Source organism: Pseudopipra pipra, chromosome 11 (genome assembly GCF_036250125.1).
Source record: "Pseudopipra pipra isolate bDixPip1 chromosome 11, bDixPip1.hap1, whole genome shotgun sequence".
In the NCBI taxonomy this organism is placed as follows: Eukaryota; Metazoa; Chordata; class Aves; order Passeriformes; family Pipridae; genus Pseudopipra; species Pseudopipra pipra.
In genome coordinates this window covers 785,930-804,422 of record NC_087559.1, presented here as the reverse complement: position 1 = coordinate 804,422, position 18,493 = coordinate 785,930, and the positions used below count along the sequence as shown (strand labels likewise).

At 55.8% G+C, this 18,493-nt stretch overlaps 2 protein-coding genes across 2 annotated transcripts in view; both read right to left on the bottom strand.

The window, feature by feature from the left end:
• The window catches only part of SRGAP3 (SLIT-ROBO Rho GTPase activating protein 3), a 575,259-nt gene that overhangs the window by 401,434 nt on the left and 155,332 nt on the right, over window positions 1–18,493 (bottom strand). The window lies entirely within an intron of this gene.
• Window positions 78–8,363, bottom strand: OXTR (oxytocin receptor). The gene is made up of 2 exons (XM_064667065.1): window positions 7,033–8,363; window positions 78–2,207 (listed from the first exon to the last, which is right to left on the bottom strand). Exons 1-2 carry the CDS (start codon window positions 7,961–7,963, stop codon window positions 1,966–1,968), a joined length of 1,173 nt encoding a protein of 390 aa, XP_064523135.1. The 5' UTR covers window positions 7,964–8,363; the 3' UTR covers window positions 78–1,965.

Sequence of the window (18,493 nt, the reverse complement as noted above, 5' to 3'; positions counted from 1 at the left end):
ATGTGGAACACACACTGCTCACCTGTCAGCAGCTCTGCTTCACTTTCAACCCTCCTGAAAAGCTTTTTGGTAATGCATTCAGCATCCCTCCCTGGGGCACACCCACAGCTGCTCCCCCTGTCCCTGCCTGCAGCTCTGCTCGGTCACAGAGCACAGCACCACAGGCCTGGGGCACGGCCCTGCCTGAGCCCAGCCACTGCTGGGCACTGCAGCCAGGGCTGCAGGGCAACTCCCTGCCTCTCCCAAAGCTCCCTCTCTGCTCGGGGCATCCATCCCAGTAACACCAATTGCCATGTTCCCTCTAGTCCTTGGCAGATGGAGGGAGCACCGGGCCCCCAGATTCACAAGAAAAGGGGACCCTATTCCTTGTTTTGTGCAAGAGTTAGTGACTCTCAAGGAGAAAGAAGGTGAACGTAGGAGGAAAATGCTGTATAGTGTCCTAAGGATTTATACCAGTCAGCAAAAGTGCTGAGAGCTCACTTAGAGCTCCCACAAAAAAATCGAAGGGATATCAGGATAGGAAAGGTGCAAATGCACCTGCTGGTGACAGTGAAAAAATAAAGGACACTCTTAAGTGCATTTTTCATATTAATTCCCAACATAAAAACCCAGATCACATCACCTTTTGAGAGCTGCCCGTCCCCAGCTGTGTCCCTCTCCAGCTCCGTGCTGGGGAATGTTGGGGTGTGCAGATCCCAGTGCTCAGACAGTGCTCCACAGGCACAGATCCCAGTGCTCAGACAGTGCTCCACAGGCACAGATCCCAGTGCTCAGACAGTGCTCCACAGGTGGTGCTGTCGCTGTGCTGAGCACACCTGGCTGTTGTGTTACAGCCCCTTCCTTCCCATCAGGCCCCTTCCTTCTCTAAGCCTGGTGCTCCTCCCACACCTCCCTCCTGCTTTCCACAGACACAGTCAGAAAACTTTATTTACAATATCTGTTAACAATAAAAATCCATGCTGTGAGCATGCCCTGTGTGTTACAGAGTAAAGCAATGGCACTGGAATGGTGGGAGACTCCGTGGGATGTGTGGTGACCCCAGAGCAAAGCCCGGCCTCGGGGACTCGACAGGAGTGTCCCTGTCACAGCCCCGGAGAGTCCAGCTCGGATCCCACACACCTGCCACAGAGAAGCTGCTGAGCACACTCGGCCTGGCATTACTGCCCACACCCATGGCCCCAGCCATGCCCACTCCAGGCTCCTCCAAACTCCTGCACAGCCTCACTGGGCACAGGGAACAGAGCTGGGGGAGGGATCCCCAGGCCACAGCACTGTGCCCTGCGAAGCTGGTGCCCACTGCCCCCAGGAGTGCCCTGCTCTGTGTCTGTGGGCAGGGGAGCAGGGCTGGCACAGTGCAGGGATGCAGGGGTGCAGGGGTGCAGGGATGCAGGGATGCAGGGATGCAGGGATGCAGGGATGCAGGGATGCAGGGGTGGGGCTGCCTCTGCCCCACAGGCTGCAAGTGAAGCAAGTGTATCTGTGCTGAGAGCACAGTGCCAGGCACTGGCATCCCACGGGATCCCACGGGATCAGGTGGAGGGAGGACAGCGCCCAATCATGTACTAGAGGTGGCACCCGTCACCTGTGCCACCCCCGTGTCCCCACAGCGTCCCCCATGACCCTGTGCTGCAGCCCCTTCCATCCAACAGGGATGCAGTGCACCTGCCCCAGCAGCCTGGGCTCATTTGGGGCAGAACCTGTCCCTCCCAGTGGCATCCACAAGCCACCGATGTTGAAGTTTGGGGCTCAGGAGCAGATTCCTGGTGTCCAATCCAGGCAGTGCTGAAACCTGGACACAGAATTCCTCCCCCACTCCTGTCTCAGTTAAATAACGCCTGCTGTACATGCTTACAGACATATATACCCCTATTTATACAGATCCCCCAGCACGTCCGGGTCCCAGTTTTCCGCAGGGAAGCTCTGGAAGCAGCAAGTCGGCGGCACAAGGTCCCGGCTGGCGATGCCTCACGTCGTGGATGGGTGAGCGAAGCTCCTCTGGCTCGTGCTCCTGCAGCTGAGGACGAAGGAGGAGGAGTTGCTCTTCTTGCTCAGGTCACACGCCGGCTGCGACTTCAGGTAGCGCGTGGAGCAGCAGAGGAAGCGCCGCATCAGGTCGTGGAAGAGGTGGCCGGTGTAGAGCATGTAGATCCAGGGGTTGCAGCAGCTGTTGAGGCTGGCCAGGAGCATGGCGATGATGAACGGGGAGGCTGCAGGGCAGAGGCAGCGTCAGGGCACGGCACTGAGAGCCCCGGCCCTGCCGGCACCACGACACCCCTCCCCAACCCGGGATGTGCCTCCCTCCCTGCAGGAACACCACGGCGGGAAGGGAGAGCTGATAAATCCGTAGGGGGAGGAAAGCCTCGGTTGAAGCATACTGGGTTTAGGTTTTTCACCAAAAAAGCTGCATTTCCTGTTCTGCTCCGGCGCTGCCGCCTGCCCAGCATTGCCCTGGAATGCCCGGCTGGGAGGCAGAGGTGTCCCCAGCAGCACCTGCACAATCTGCCTCTACAGTGCCCAAAGCCAGAGAAAGGGAGCGTGGCCCTTGCACTTGCCATGGCAAAGAGCAGGACCGGGAGCAGGAAGAGCCAGTGGCTCATTTCCCGCCCCCCCCCCAGCAGCCAGTTCGGGGCAGACAAGCAGCTTCCACCCACTCAGGCCATGTGGCAGCCACGCTCCCCCAGCCCCAGGGCACCCCCTGCTCCTGGGCTGTTCCTCCTGCCAAACCCTGACTGGCACAGCAGTGCCCTGTCTGAGCCCTTTTGCCTGGACCTCCCACAACATCTTTCTCCCGGCATCTTTCTTTCCCCAAAATTAATTTTTCTCACACTGCACTCTGCCAAGAGAGGTGACAGCCATTCCCACACTAGGAACAAAGTCCAGGAGCCTGGCAATGGCTCCTGGCCACAGGGGTGGCATTTGAGACCAGAAGGATGGTGGCAGTGCAGTTCCAGGACATCAAATCTCTGGTTGCTGCTCTCTGTCCCCAGAGCACAAAGTACCTATTGTCCCACCTGAGAGGCTGGATCAGCACCTCCTGTGACAAGGGGACGGTGGGACTGGCACCTCCCATGGCAGCAGGACAAGGTGGGACAGCCCCTGAGTGAGGTGGCTGCAGGCAGGGATGGAGCCTTCATCCTGCTCCCCATCCTCCAGCCCATCTCTTCAGCTCCTCTGCTCCCAGGGAAGCGCCAGCAGTGAGGACACACATGATGGTTTGGCTGTTCCTGGTCCCTTCCTGCCTCTGCAAAAATCCACTGGCAGTTTTTAAACTAGTGAAGAAGTGTGAATACGAATGCTTCCAAATTCACTTTTAGCCAATGGATGCTTCCAAATTCACTTTTAGCCAATGGATGCATAATTCCTGCTCTAGTGATGTCTGCTCCAACCACTTTTAATTTCAAGCATATGCTAAAATAATTCCATGGGGAATGGCTACAAATCCCAGGCACAAGACCTGAAATACATCACAGCATTTCTATCCACTTAAAAACATCCAGCCAGGCTGACTCAGCTCTTCCCTTTCTGCAGGAGGCAAATTGAATTTCAGGGAGCTCACTGCAGGGCATGTCCAGAGGGTGGATTGGTCCCCTCTCTGTCTGGAACACTGGAGATTCCCGAGGGGTGCTGCAATCAGCAAGCTCTGCCCCTCAGGGATGTTTCCTCTCCCCATATTCCCCACTCCAGGCTGGGGGTGCCCAGAGGGGTGGGCAGAGGTGGAGGCTGTGCCCTGGCAGGGCTGCGGGGGCTCTGCTGCAAACACTCAGTACAGGAGTGGGATGGGATGGGATGGGATGGGATGGGATGGGATGGGATGGGATGGGATGGGATGGGATGGGATGGGATGGGATGGGATGGGATGGGATGAGGAAGGCTTCCCAATTCCCACACACTGACACAGGCCATCACTCCCAGCCCACATGTCAGGGCACCAGACCCCAAGATGAAGGGAACGATACAAGGGTCACAGCACTTGACAGCCTCACTGTTCCCTCCCGAGTGCCTTGAGCCAGCTCTGACTCCGAGCTCAGAATGCTGTGTGTGTTCCCTGGAAGGTGTGTGCAGCAGGAACCTCCTTCCAACCTGTGGTCTGTGGAGGACCTCTGGTGCTTAAACTGCCACCTGGATGTGACGTGTGGCTCCAACCCACCTTACAGAGGCTGCGAGTGTGTGTGGCCACCTAAGGAGGGGATGGCACTGCCTGGACGGGGACACAGCATCAGGCTGACACACCCCAGCCCTTCCCAGGCACACAGCAGCCCCACGAGCCTGGCAGTGCAGCTGGGCTCCAAGGAGCTGAGTACTCACTTTTAGGAACCTTCGTCTGCCCCATCAGCCACAGGGAAGGGACACAGAGGAGCTGCCAGACCTGGGAGCTCCACGGTCCCAGGGTGCAGGGGCTGGTGGTGGGGCAGCAGCCAGGGACCAGCCCCATCCTGCTGCCCACCTGGGCAGGGCTGCAGCCCCCTGCTGCCCTTGCCTTGGTTTATGGACATTGTTCTGTGGAAGTGAGGAAAGCAGCTGCAGAGCGGCCAGAGGCAGCAGGGTGAGCCCTCCCTGGTTCTCCCCTCGCTGCCGAGGAAAGGAGGGCACTGCCCTTGTTCTCTTTGCAGCCTGATCTCTCACCCTGCACAGGCTGATGGCATCCTGCCGAGGTGGGAGCCCAGCCCCCAGCAGTGTCGGGGTTTCACCCAGGACAGACCAAGCACTTTGCATCCCACTGCTCCTGCCTGAGCTCTGCGGCTCGTCACGCTCCGGGAGGCTCAGGACAGCAGGGCCCCTGCTCAGCCCCTCATCAGGGCTCAGTCAGGTACAAACAGACCTTCCCTCACCAGGGAGACTGTTTGACATCCTGTGTGGAGAAAGCTAAACATTTTCTAAGGAGGTGTCTTCCCTCCCCAGCCTGTGGGATGTGCTGGTCAGCCCCTGGTGCAGCCGTGCCCCCACTGCCACCCAGCAACCCCCTCCCTGCCTCTGCCCTGCCCTCCCTGCCCTGTGCCCACACAGCTCTGAGGTGAGGAACAGCCACATTCCCTTCCCACCACCTCTCCAGCACCTGCCATGCTGCCCAGTCACAGCACCCAAGCCTTGGCAAAGGGAGGGGATCAGAGATCAAGGCAAAGCTATGGGAATGCTGCAGGCAAAGTCCATATCCTCTGCAGAGAGGTCTGACCCTGCCACCCCTCTCGTGCCTCTGGGCAGCCAGTGAGGAGGAGGGCATGGGAGGAAGGGCTGGGGTCTTCCAGCACTTGCTATCCACAATAACCTCCCCCAGGCCTTTCCTCCCCATGCCACGAAAGCCTCCATCAAGTGCCCTGGCAGAGCTCCCACCCTGTGTCGCAGCCACGGGCTGCCTGGCCACAGGAACATGGAGAGGGGAGTGTGGAACAGCTCAGTGGGGCTGGAGCTTCCCTTGATACCTCAAAGCAAAGAAGGAAAGAAAAGGGAAAAGAAAATGGAAAGGGAAAAGAAAATGGAAAGGGAAAGGGAATGGGAAAGGGAACACAAGGCCACTGGCACAGGGTGAGCAAGGGATGTTTCCCGGTGCAGCAGGCAGGCTGGGATGGGCAAACATCTCATCCACTGCCGCTCCACTGCAGGGTCAGTAAAGCAGCAGAGGCTGGGGTGCTGGGAAGGTTTGGATGCTGGCAAGGTTTGGGTGCTGGGAAGGTGTGGGTGCTACTGAGGAAGGGGAAGCCCCTGAGACTGCAGGATTGAAATACAGCACGAGAGAGCCAGCGTTTCACCCCAGGGCCCATCTAGGAACTCGAGTTTTGATCAGCCTAAATCAGGCGGAAAACCCAGGGCCGGCTGCCTGGAGCAGCCAGGGGGGTTCAAAAAACACACTCCACTTCCAAAATAAAAGGATCAGAGAGAAGCAGAGAGGCAGAACAAGACAGCCTGGCTCTGGCTCTCAGTCAGCTCAGCCCAGGGGGAAGAGATGTGCACAGGCTGCAGGAGACACTGGGTTTTCCACAGAGCACGGTACAACTGGAGTAGGACTGAGGAAGGGCAGAGTGGCTGGTGTGAGGGGCTGGGCTCTGGGAGCAGCTGTGCCCCCACTGCACAGCCCTGTGCCACGGCAGGGCTCTGGGGCTGGCAGGGAGCAGCTCCCCCTCGCTCCTTGGCATCCCCAGACCGGGTATTTCTGTTGAGCCCAGGTCAGTCTATCCAAGGAGTTCTCATCCCCGAATACACTTTTCTGTCCTTTCTCCTACCTCACAAAGTTGTGCAGAGTTTTAGTTTCAGCTCTCCCGCGTGGCTCTCCCTGCAGGGGCAGAGGGAGCGGCGGGGAGCTCCGCTGGGGACAGCACAGACCTGCACAGACCCAGCCGGGTCAGACCAGGGAGGGGGATATGCTTTATTCTACCTGCAATCTCCAGGATGACAGGAGCAGCCAGCCCAGCTATAAGAAATGGCAAATCCTGACACCACATCTTTTAGGAAAAGGCTTTGCCCATTAATCAGAGGCTTTCTGTGGGAACCGTGCTCTAGTCAGAGGCGAAAGAACAGCAGTGCAGTCCCGGGGTGTGTGGAGCAGGAGGAGGGGGAGAAGAGGGCAAAGGAGCAGAAAGCAAAGAAGTCAGTGAGGAGAAAACAATACAGCAAAGGGAGGGAAGTCGGGTTGCGCAGCCTTCTCCTGAGCTCCCACAGTCCCCAGTGTGCCCCGGCACCCAGCGTGGCCAGTGAATCTCCAGAGACCCCAGGGTGGCTCCATGACAGCTGAGAGCAGCACCTGGGGGCAGCCACCACCCAGGGACAGCCACCACCCAGGGACAGCCACCACCATCCATGCAGCCTGACCCCTGAGCGCAGTGGCCCTGAATTTGCCAGGGTTAAGGTAACCCCTGACCCAGGGGAGCTCCAGCACAGCTACTACTGTCTGTCAGGGGGTTTACCCATGTTCAGGACTTTCTCCCATCTCCCTCCCAGTCCCAAAACCCAGTTTGGAGCAGAGTTTCCACCGTGGGTGTCCCCAGGGCACCGAGCAGAGCCGTCCAGGCACGGCAGGGCGAGGGAGGGGAGAGGCCTTACCTTCCTGCGGAGCGTTGGTGTCCCACACAGACCACATCTGCACGAAGAAGAAGGGAGTCCAGCACACTATGAATGCCAGCACGATGATAAAGGTCATTTTGACTGTCCGGATCTTGGCTTTGGAGATGAGCCTGGTGCTGCTGACCCTGGCAAACACCATCCCACTGCAGGAGCCTGAGCCCAGACCCACTCTGGGCCCGTGAGCCGTCTTAAGCTTCACATTCTGCCAGATTTTGAAGCTGATTAAGCCATAGCAGACACTCAGCATCAACACAGGGATGATGTAGACCATGAGGGTGATCCAAGTGACATAGGCTTTCGGTCCCCAGGGCTGGATGAAATCTGCCCAACAGTCATAAACCCCATTCCCCACATCCCTGAGAGAAAATATGTGGATTTGAGGGATGCTGACCAGCAGGCAGAGCAGCCAGGTGAGGAGGACAGAGACCCGGTCAGCTCTCCTGTGCAGGGACCTCAGCGGCTGACAGATGGCCAAGCACCGGTCCAGGGACATGAGCAGGAGCATGTAGGTGGAAGCAAACATCCCCACTACCTGCAAGTACTTGATCAAGCGGCAGAGGAAATCTGGCCCGTAGAACCTGAAGGTGATGTCCCAGATGAGCTGGGGCAGCACCTGGAAGATGGCCACGACCAGGTCAGCGATGCTCAGGTGCTTCATGAAGAAGTACATGCGGGAGTGCTTGTGGCGGGTGGTGTGGATGGCCAGCAGCACGCACAGGTTGCCAGTCAGGGCGAGGAACAGGATGAGGCACAGGACCGTCACCTCCACCTTGGCCATGTCCTCGTTCCTCTTCAGGGGGTCGGCGGTGCTGTTCCTGCCGGCGCTCTGGTTCTCCAGCCGGAGGCTGCCGTTCCCCAGGGAGCTGTTGATGGTCCAGGCGCTGCTCCCCGCCAGGTACAGCTTCTCCATGGCCAGCGCCGGCCCGCATCGAGCCTGGGGCGGGAAGGGGGCAGAGAGGGGGCAGAGGGTGGGCAGAGCCTCTACCGACCGCGTCCCTCTGCGGCAGCCGGGTGTCCCCGCCGCTCTCTCGCCGTGTCCCCGTCACGGTGCTCCGTGTCCCCTCGGCTCTCAATATCCCACCCGCTCTCCGTGTTCCCCCGCTCCGTGTCCCCTGCGTGTCGCCTCCCGGCCGTGTCGCTCTCTCTGCCCTGCGGTCCCGGTCCTCATCCCCGTCCCTGTCCCCGTCCGTGGGGTGGCGGCTCCCCGCGGCTCCTCCCTGTCCCCTCCCCGGGCACTCGGCGTCTCCGCCGGCCCCTGCCCCGCCACAAGCCCCGGCGCGGGGGCCGGACGAGCGGCGGGGGCGGTGGGGAGAGGCGGGTCCCGGCGCGGCCCCTCGGGGTCCGCCCGCAGCCGCTGGCCCCGCACCCGGACCCGCCTCAGCATCTTCCCCCCCGCCCTCTCCGGAGCGCGGCCGCGGCGGGGCGGGGGCCGGTCCCGCTCGACCGGCGGCCCCCGGGCAGTCCCGTCATCCCCGGGCAGCCCCGTTACCCTACACAGCCCCGTTTCCCCCGCAGCCCCTCTCCCGCACAGCCCATCCCGCCCGCCTCCGGCCGTGCCCGGAGCGGAGGAGCGGCCGCGGTGCCGGGCGGGGTCCGGGGCAGCGGGGCAGGCAGAGCCCCGGGGGCCGCCAGCGCCCGACAGCACAGAGACCTCCCTGCACAGGGCAGGCAGCGGGGCGGGAGAACGCTCACCAGGCTCATCTCCCCGCTCCGGGCTCATCTCCCCCGTCCCAGGCTCACCCCCAGCACAGCCCTGTCCCGCTGGAGCTGCCGTCGCAGGACCCGCAGAGAATGTCCCCCAGTATCTTCCAGCCCAGCCTCGTCCAAGGAGCAGGCGCGTGCATCGGTCACTTGGCAGTTAAAACATCCACCAACAACTTCACCTTTCTTTCAGGAGGATTACTTCAGAGTATTATTTCTATAAAAGAAGGAGAGGTGGCTGTGTGTGACACCATTTGCCACCAGCTCATCAGCACAGTTCACTGGTTTTCCCTGTTTTCAGGCTCTCTACAAGGGACCTAAGAGTGCAGGTGGGATGTTCAGAGGAGCATCAAACCCACCCAGCCCCTCCTCAGCCCAGTGGCAGCTGCCACTGAGTCACTCCCAGACCCTCAAACCAAAAAGATGTCCCAACCAGCAGGGACCTGCCTGGTCTGGCCCTGAAGGCCCCCAGCATCACCCCCATGCCCCCCACTCTAAAGCCACATCTCAAATCCTGCTCAGCCCAGCCTTAGGCCCTGAACAAATATCCCTGCAGTTATTTTTAAAGATTTTTGGGAACCTTTAGCTGCATGCAGGATGTAGAAATGTTAAATACTTTGGCAAGTTCTTCCCTCCAGGGTTCACGTTCTTCCTCCTTCAGGCAATAAAACTGCTGTGGGAATCGCTGTGGATCACAGCTCACCATGTGCAATGCTTTTTTCATCGTTCTGCCTTTTTTGGGAGAGCTCTGGAGGAGGAGGTGACTGGGGTAAAACCGTGGCTCCAGTGGAGGCAAGGAGAGGTTTGCCCTTGGCTTCTGCGTGGCTCGTTGAGCATCTCGCAGGCACCGAGGGATGGAAATGTGCTTGAGGACCCAGGTGGGGTGGCAGCACGGTGAGATGCTGCCTCAGGTGAGGCAGAGCAGCCACTGCTCCTCTTTGGCCTTGGAGGAGGTGTCACTCACAGCTGCACAGAGCCCAGCTCCTTCAGACCAGACCTGAACTGCCAGGAAGGAGCCCCCTGCCCCTTGTGCAGCTCCTACACGTGGCAGCAGAGCACCTCCAGGGGTGGTTGTAACTCTGAAATACATTGGATTTCAGCAGCGAGTCACAGGTGCTCAGCTGGGGAAGGGCTCTCCAAGGATTCATCCTGTTTCTCCCTGTGCCAATGCCACACACTCCCAGGGCCATGTTCTCTGGCATGCTCTGTGCTGACCTGGAGTGCACGAGTGCTCGCAGTCAAGGTGAAGGGTCACACGCCTGGGGACTGAAATTTGGGGTTAAAAGGCCAAGCCATGGAAGGGTTCCATTAGTTTTACTGTAAGTGCTTGGCTCCAGCCTGGGCTCCCTGCTCAGGGGCAGGGACTGAGCTGGGTGGGAGCAGTGCCGTGGGAGCCTGGGCCTGGATGCTCCAGGCACAGCCAAGCCCCGCAGTGCCAGGACAGCAGGACAGGGACCCTGCAGGGCTGAACCTCACCCCTGTCCCCATCAGCTTCAGTCAGGTCCACATGGTGCTCTGGACACAGGGTTGTGCTTCACCACGGTGCCCCTGCCCAGGGCAGGCTGCAAGGATCAAGAGGTCCCAGAAATCCCCCTTCCATGGCACTCCCAGCCAAGGTCCTGGCTTATTTCATCCCAGGTCTCAAACTGCTAAGAAAAAAAAGGAACTCCCCCTGCAACTGCAAGGACTGTTACCTGCCCCAGGAACTCACAGCCCCGACACACATTAATTTGGGCAATTAACGCTGGCCCGGGCCCAGGTTGGCTGCAGCTCCTGGAGCCATCCAGCCAGTCCAGCCTCCCGGCCCACGAGGACAATAACACTGTCACTGGGTGACATTAAAATGCTTTACTGCTCATTGTGTGCAGTTGCTGCCTGCTGCATGTTCGACTGTGGGACGGGCTTGGTTCTGCTACTGGAAACCAGCACTGGAGCCAGCACTGCTGGGGGTTCCCTCATAGCAGAAGAGGAGACAGACAAGGTTTAATCATTCTCTCCATGTCACTTTTCTCACATAAATTACCCAGTATTAAACCCACGAGGGGCTCAGAAAGTGGCACTTCTGAACACAAGGTCATTGCTGCACTGGCACAGCCCCAGGCACAGCAATGGTGGGGAGGCAGCCCCACGGCTGGAGCTTGGCCCCATGGACCCTCTCCATGGGCTTTGGGTGGCCATGGCTGAGTCTGGTCAGGGTCAGATAAAAGGATCCAGCCATAAGGTTTTAATGCCCTTCCCTTCCTCTGTAGTGGGAAGAGAGTGGAGGGAATTGCCATGGCAAAATGTGCCACCTACACCAAATGGGATGTGGGAGCTCAGGACAACAACCAGCTCCTGGTGCCCTTCCCTGGGTGATCCTGTCAGGTCTGGGCACTGGCCCCCAGCAGCCAGAGATGCTCATGGTCCCCTGTAACCCCTCAGTCCTTATTCAGGCAAAGCTGCAGTTGCCCCACAACTAAAACCCAAACATGTGATTTTAAAGCAAAGAATCCTGTGAGAATCAGACGGTTTTCTGAGTCATCCCCTGCTCCTTCCAGCTTTAAACATTCAGGGATGCCATAGAGCTGGAAACATTCTTATTTTAAAAACACATGCTTTGGGATAATCAAAAGCACAAACACTACATAAAGCTAAATTTAATTGCCTGTTGGTTCACTGCTGAATCTGAAATAGCTGTTTTTCCAATAGCTATCTGGAATCCCAACTTTACGGTCCCCATGACACAAGAGGTCTGGCAAAACGTCAAGGCCAGGCCATGGCTTTGCAGATGGAGCTGCAGCTACCCATGAACTCCTGTGTGTGGCTGTGGCCCACAGCAGGCACTGCAGGCTGCAGAGCTGGGAATTTTATCTGGCTGCTCTTGCATGGGAATTTCTCTTTATCCTAGAAATTGTCCTAGTCCTCACGTGCTGCACTCAGCCTGCAAGAAGGCAAATTTCGGTAAATTCACTAGAACCACAGAGATGAGCAGTCTCACACACACACCTTCCTGGAGGAGGTGTCTCTGTGTGGAACACAGAGCTGTGAGGGCTCTGGGCCTTATGTGAGGCCTGGGAATACACGAAGGCCAGAGTAAATTACAAGTTTTCTGTGTCTTCCTTAAATGTGCACATGATTAAATCCCCAAGTCAGATATCAGCTTTCTCCATGGCTCACCAGCTGGTTGTGCTGATTTCCAGAGGAATACAGAGTCAATATTGTAAAATGTTCTGTACTGAAGGCAACAAGGCTTTGGAGACAAACCATGGAAATACCAGCAATGCACAGAATTATGTGGACCCAAAACTTACTCAAAATTCATTGTGTTACTGAGCTCACTTATCAGGGGTAACATACCTCCATCTGAACGTGCTGTGTGGACTGGGTTAGCACAGTTACACTCCTGGATAATGTCGTGTCACCCATCACATCACCCACCTGAACTGTGCTCTGGCCGTGGTAATTCTTTCTGTTAGTTAAGAAAGAAAAAAAATCAAATGGTAAAACTAGTCCTCAGATTGATCATAGTAAATAAAAAGGAGCCAGCGAAGCCACCTTGTACGTGGAGAAGGGAGGAACAACTTGGAACCTGAAGCCTCGAGCTCTAGACAGCATTCACAGCAGAAAGAGAATTTCCAAGGGTTCACGTATCAAGATCATTTCTTCTGTTCCCTTCTTTTTGTTTATCTGGGAACACGCTGAACTTACTGAAGGAACTCGGTGTTAAAGATCCCTTCACATCATGTCCCTGAAAGGTTCATGGGATTCAAACCACTTCCTTCGAAGAAATCCCCAACTCACCGAGATGTGTCAGCCCTGCTCCAGTGGCCTCCTGCCCACACCAGTGCTGGAGCCCAGCTCAGGCTCACCCAGCTTTGGGACAGAATGTCTGCAAAAAGAGCCTGAATTTCTTGGCACTATGCCAGCACCATTTCTATACCCATCACCACTGGCACCCTAAGGGAAGCCTTGGAACCTCTGGAGACACACTGGGTTTCACCTGGTGCCCAGAGTGCAGTGGGATGCACCTCCTGCCCCGAGGCCCAGGGATCTCCCCTGGGCTATGGCAGCATGCTGCCATCAAATCCATGACCTTAAAGCCATTTAAACCAGAGCAGACTCTGGATCCCGCTGATCCCACAATCCACACTGATCCTATCATTCAGAAAGTCCCATTCAGGCTGGGGCAGACCCTCACAGGGTAGAGGTCTGTGATTTCCACAGGGAATCCCCCCTGCTCCCACCCCCCTGCTGCACATAGGCCACTGAAAGGGTGACAAGGCTCTCCCCAGGCACCTCCCCGAGGAACTGGGTCTGTACAGGGCGCTGTTTGTGCTAAAATGTTTCTCACTTCATCCTGTTACAGCCTCAAAGCCATAAAAACCAATGGAGCCTGCACAGACCCTGGGACTAACAAGCTGGCCAAATACAAACATGAATCCATACAGTTTTCAACAAAGAGGATTCAGATTCAGCTGTTGGGAGACTATATAATGACTTTACTATTTTGGGGGGTTTTACTGTTTTTGTGAGTAACTTCAGGCTGTTCATTTCAGCTGCCCTGAAATTTCACTCACCAAATAGGAGGGAGACTCACCTTAAACTAAATATCATTTATTATTAACTCCTGCCAGTAACACAGCACCCTTGGAGAAGTGGCCCTGAGGGACCTCAACCCTGCCTGTCCCCTGCCCACCCTCGGTTGCTGCAGGTCCATCCCAGGGGTGCAAGGGGACCTCTCCAGTTCAGGGCAGCACGTGGCCAGAGCACAGCCAGCCCGGAGCACCCTGTCAGTGTGATGATGGGAATCCCACAGGGATCCACACCCTCATTCCCACCCAGCACGGGCACAGCCCAGCACCAGCTCCAAGCCCCACCGTGTCCCAGCTGGAGCAGCTCACTGAGATGGAGCCCATTTCCAGCCAGCAGCAAGGGTGGCTCACAGGATCCAATGGGAGAGCAGAGCCAGCACACGGAGCATCCCCAGGGAGAGGCTCACTTTCCTGGGAAACAAGCAAAATCTGCTCCCTCTGCCCTCTGTGAGGATGGTCGATGGCCCTTAACCCAAGCGGGCACTGGGCTTGGGCTGGGACCTGCAACCAGAACCAACCACCCGGCTATGAAGAGAGCCAGCATTCAGATCTCAGCCTAGGAAAGGGTTCTTCCCACCCACAGCCAGACACACTCGCTCCCTGAGCCCACAGTGTTACCAGGGATGCCATGAGGGGGCTGGAGTGCGGACTGTTTATCTTAGAGAATGTGAACTCCCCAAAACATAGAAATTCAACAAAACATTAGAGCTGGAAAGACAATGAAAAAACCCAAAAGGTCAGCATTAGTTAAAGCAAATCCTTGCTGTAAAAGCCCTCATTACCTGGGAAAAAAACTTTTCTCCCCTGTGAGAAAAGTGGAGGTGGAAATTTTTCAAATCACCTGATCCCAGACCAACTTTCAGAAAACTAAGCCATTTTTCATCTTGTTCAGATTCTGAAGCATCGACCAAACACAGCTGCTGTTCTGGTATTTGTGACGCAGAACATCCAACCAAAGGCTAGAGGAATTGGCCCATCACTGCAGTTCTCCTGCAAAACCAGAACTTTTGGGAAAACACCAGAAAACACCCTAGCACAGCCATCCCTGATGCAAAACCAGGTAACCCCCAGCTATCTGATTTGCAGGGGGACATGGGGTGAGAGCACACAGGGAGCCCCGTGCCTGTCAGGGTGACTCCACTCCTGCTCTCTCCCATTCCCAGGACCGCTGCCTTTCACATGGCTCCACTGCTGGGCTGGGGGAACAGGACATTTTTATTGTCTGTGATTATTTTGTTTCCAGCTTTGCCCTCCTGCCCTGGCCTGAGGGACGGCTCTGTGACTAAATTAATTTCCTTCTGAATGGATTCGCCGCCCAAAGCAGCCGTTCCCAAAGCCTTCCAGTGGCAGCCCCCCCACATCGCCTGGCATCGCCCCAGCCCGGCTGCCAGCACCACCATGGGCCCCCCAGGAGCTTCTCCCCACTCCCAACTCCCCAGGGAGCCACAGCTGTCAGGGATCTGCTGGCTGGGGATGGCTGCAGAGGGGCTGGACCCGTAGTGGGGCAGGATGGAGGGTCCCCAGGATCCCACATCCCTGGCAGAGCGTGGGACGGAGGGTCCCTGCAACACCACACTCCTCCCAGCACAAGGCATATGCTGTGGGTGATGTAACAAACATCAGTCACAAAATGAAAAGGTGCAAGGAGAATGCAGTAACTTCATGATTACTCAAAACCCACCTCTGTGGGGTTCCTCCCCTCTCGCTGGGGCCGCAGCTCAGCCACGGCAACGCTGGGCAGGAGGACACGACCCAGCCTCTCACTGTGCATCACCACTGCAAAGCTCCTCCGTGCTGGGACTTCTGTCCCCAGCCTGGCTGTTCACAAGTCCCCAACTGCTCCCACTTGCCCCTTGACTTGGTGACGGAGGAGGAGCTGCCCAGGGGAGCGAGGGGACAGGACAGCGTGGGGAGGACACTGCGTTTCCTTCCCCGCTGTTGTTTTTTCCCTTACGCTATCCAATTTCTGCGAATTCAGGGCTGGGGAGATGTGCAGCAAGAGTCATTTATGGCACCCAGGGGATCAGCAGCCACTCCCAGCAAAGGCCAGACCTGGCAGTCCCTGGCACTCGCCTGGGGCTGGAGCTGGCCCTGGAGCTGTGTCTCGCAGGACAGGCTGGATCCTACCTGGGCACCCTCTCTGTCAGGGTGGGAATGAGGCATAGGACCATCAAATCCACGCTTTTTCCTAAGCCTCCACATTGTCCAGTGTGTCTGCTCCATGCAGCCTTCCCCAGCACCTCAACCACTGTGTCACATCCACACGCCCTGCTCAGATTTGTCACCTCTACAAACACCATCACCCACCTCTGGCACCAACTCACAGCTCCTTACAAAAGGGAGGGGGAAAAGCCCTGTCTCTGGTAAAGGTCACCAATTTGGACTTTAAATGGTGAGTTCAACAGTAAGAGATATAAAAAAATGAATCTCCACAGGTTGTCAGGGAGCCAGTTTGATTTACATCCATATTTAATGTGTCATGGCTGTTCTCTCTCCTGCTACACCAAGTAACTGTCTCGCTACCTTAACACCCCAGTTCCTGTAGCAGCTCTTCAGCTCACTGTCAGTGGCAATGGCCTTCCCTGCAGCCACACCAGTGCAGGGAACAGTGCTGGGGCAGGACTCGTGTCCTGCTCATCCCCACACACCAGCACCTTCCCCCCGCACACCAGCAGCTGCTTTGCCAACGCCTGGAGAAAGCTCTTTACAGTATTATTGCTGCTCTAACACCAAAGGTTTCCCAGTTTGCCCAGTTGTGCATGGCAAGGGGTTTTTCTGAGGAGCAATAGAGAATTTTTATGAGAAAAACTATCACATGTCAGCAGTGAATGAATCTGAGTTGCTGTCAGTTTTCAGCGATTTTTAACTACTTGCAAGTCATTTCCTTTCAGCCATGAAGGACTTTGCTGAAACAAACACCCTTCCTTCAGCTGCTCTTATCAATGGCACTAAATACAGTAGCCAAGCAGTTTTTCCAAGCAGCAACACTAAAAAAAAACACAGCAAAAAAAATCCCAAATCCATGAGAAATCAGGTAAGACACAGCAGCAAACACAGTCACCCTCCTGTCCCCATCCCTTGGCACTTGAGGTGTCTGACAGCTGCCAGTGCTGCTGGGACCACGTTGGGGGGAGTATTTCAGTGTGCCTCTGCCTATGCTGTCTGGGATCGTGGCTGACATTCAGGCTCCAAAATCTTCAGGGAGTTTAATAAAAAGGTCAAACTTTGAGAAATATTTCAGGGTGTTTTCTTTCTTTTTTATAAAGGTGCCTTTTGAACTGCTTTGGAGGGCAGCTCCTCTCAAGGTTTCCTTTGTCTGAGCTGTATTCCAGCAGGCAAAACACCCCCATGAAAATCCAAGCATTTTCTCATAGCACAGCAAGGTTGTCATCCAGTAAACCCCAGACTGGGAAGGGTAAGGGCTGTTTGCAAACTCAACAGCAAACACACCACCATGGGAGTGTTTGAGGGCTCTCTGAACCCAAACCAACCTCTTCACCACGAGGTGCTTTAGGAACCACAGGAACTCCCCATTCTGCCAAGACAGGAATCCTTGGAAGCGGATTCCAGGAGGGACCACAGAGGGACCGAGCTCTGCTGGAGAAACCACAGTGTGATTGAATGAGCAAAGGAAAACATCATTCCCAAAGCTCATGGCTTTGTACACATTCTGAGCACAGCTCCAAGGACAACACTCTTCCTTGGGTTCTTCAAGAGCCACAGGGGACATATCCTGAGGTCACCACAACAGTCAGACCGTGACGCTGCTGTCCAGGAGCTGTTTCTTGTCTTGCTCGGAATCCCCACCAGCCCTTGGGCACCAGGATGCCAGGACAGAACCCCCTGCCAGCCCCTCAGGCACCCAGGACAACAGGACAGAACCCCCCACCAGTCCCTGGGCACCAGGATGCAAGAACAGAACCCCCAGGACTCAGTTCATGAGGGTTCACTCCCCCTTGGGCACTTGCCCAATACTGATTTTTTCTGAGTACTTTCCAGCCCATACTTACTAAATTAGACTATTTCTCCTTCTTGGGTAGGGAAACATATTTTTCTCTCACCTCAGGAGTTACTGCCATTAACTGCAAATTAACTCTGGGAGACAGGAAGGATCTGCCGCTGATCCGACACGTTTCCAGCCCGTTCCCTGGATTGAAGGTAGAAGTCCCTGGGAGTTAAGATTGCAGGACCCCAATTTTCCCTATAGATCGAGGTAAGGACCTTGTGCAGCACCTGGTGTGCCATTTCCAGGCTGAGCTTAGGCAAGGTGGGCACGTGCTCCCTTAGGCTCTGTCAGCAGCAAAACCACACTGCTGACAGCCCAGCTCAGGGTTTATCTGCCAGCAGCACTAACAGAGCCTTCCCAGACTATTCTCTGTGTGTGACAGGGGACATCGTGACCATAATTAAAGAAAACTCTGCTGCTAACTCAAACAGAAGTAAACCACACCAGCAAACCCTTCCAGGGCTACCCAGCAGCTGATGCAAACCCCATCCACATCGATTGCATGGCCATTCCACACATAAACATCTTCATTCCTCCCTGGCCAATTGCACCCAATTTCAATGCCTTGTGTGAGCTACTGTGATGAAAAGGCAGCCCTAGAACAGACACCAAAAATTTTCTTTCAAAAGGTTTTGTTTAGCAAAAATGAAACAAACACAATCAGCTTCCTGCTTTGCCCCTGCCCCTCCTCACCTTGTGCAGTTATGATGGTTTATATTTGCTGTGATTCAGCCCCTTCCAAACACAAACGTTCCTGGGAACAACAGCTTGAGGAGGAATACTTATAAAAGCCAAACACCCAGGCCCAGCTACAGTCTGAAGTCAACTGGCACACAACTCTCAATTTTAGCCAGATTTTGTGCCTTCTTTGCCAAGCTCCCCTGATGGGCTCTGACCAAAGCTTCGGGGCTCAGCAGAAGCACCTGTGAGTATTTTTCATGGGATGTATTTTGCTTACAAGCCATATTTTTAAAAACGTCCCCTGGTGTTCAGATTTACTTTCATTTTCTTGCATTGCTTTATTCCATTACAAAATTCTACTACCTTCCAAGGAAGACCAGACTTTTCAATGTTACTATTTATTTTAAAGCTAGAATACTTTGTGTCCAATGACCTTCCAACTTCCTTCCAGTTTCATCACTTCAAACCAAAATAACAAAAC

Excerpts from the sequence above, each read along its gene's own strand:
- OXTR (XM_064667065.1), bottom strand. The coding sequence starts at position 7,963 with ATGGAGAAGCTGTACCTGGCGGGGAGCAGCGCCTGGACCATCAACAGC. Across the intron at positions 2,208-7,032 it reads CACCAACGCTCCGCAGGAAG|CCTCCCCGTTCATCATCGCC; the intron begins GTAAGGCCTCTC and ends TCTGCCCTGCAG.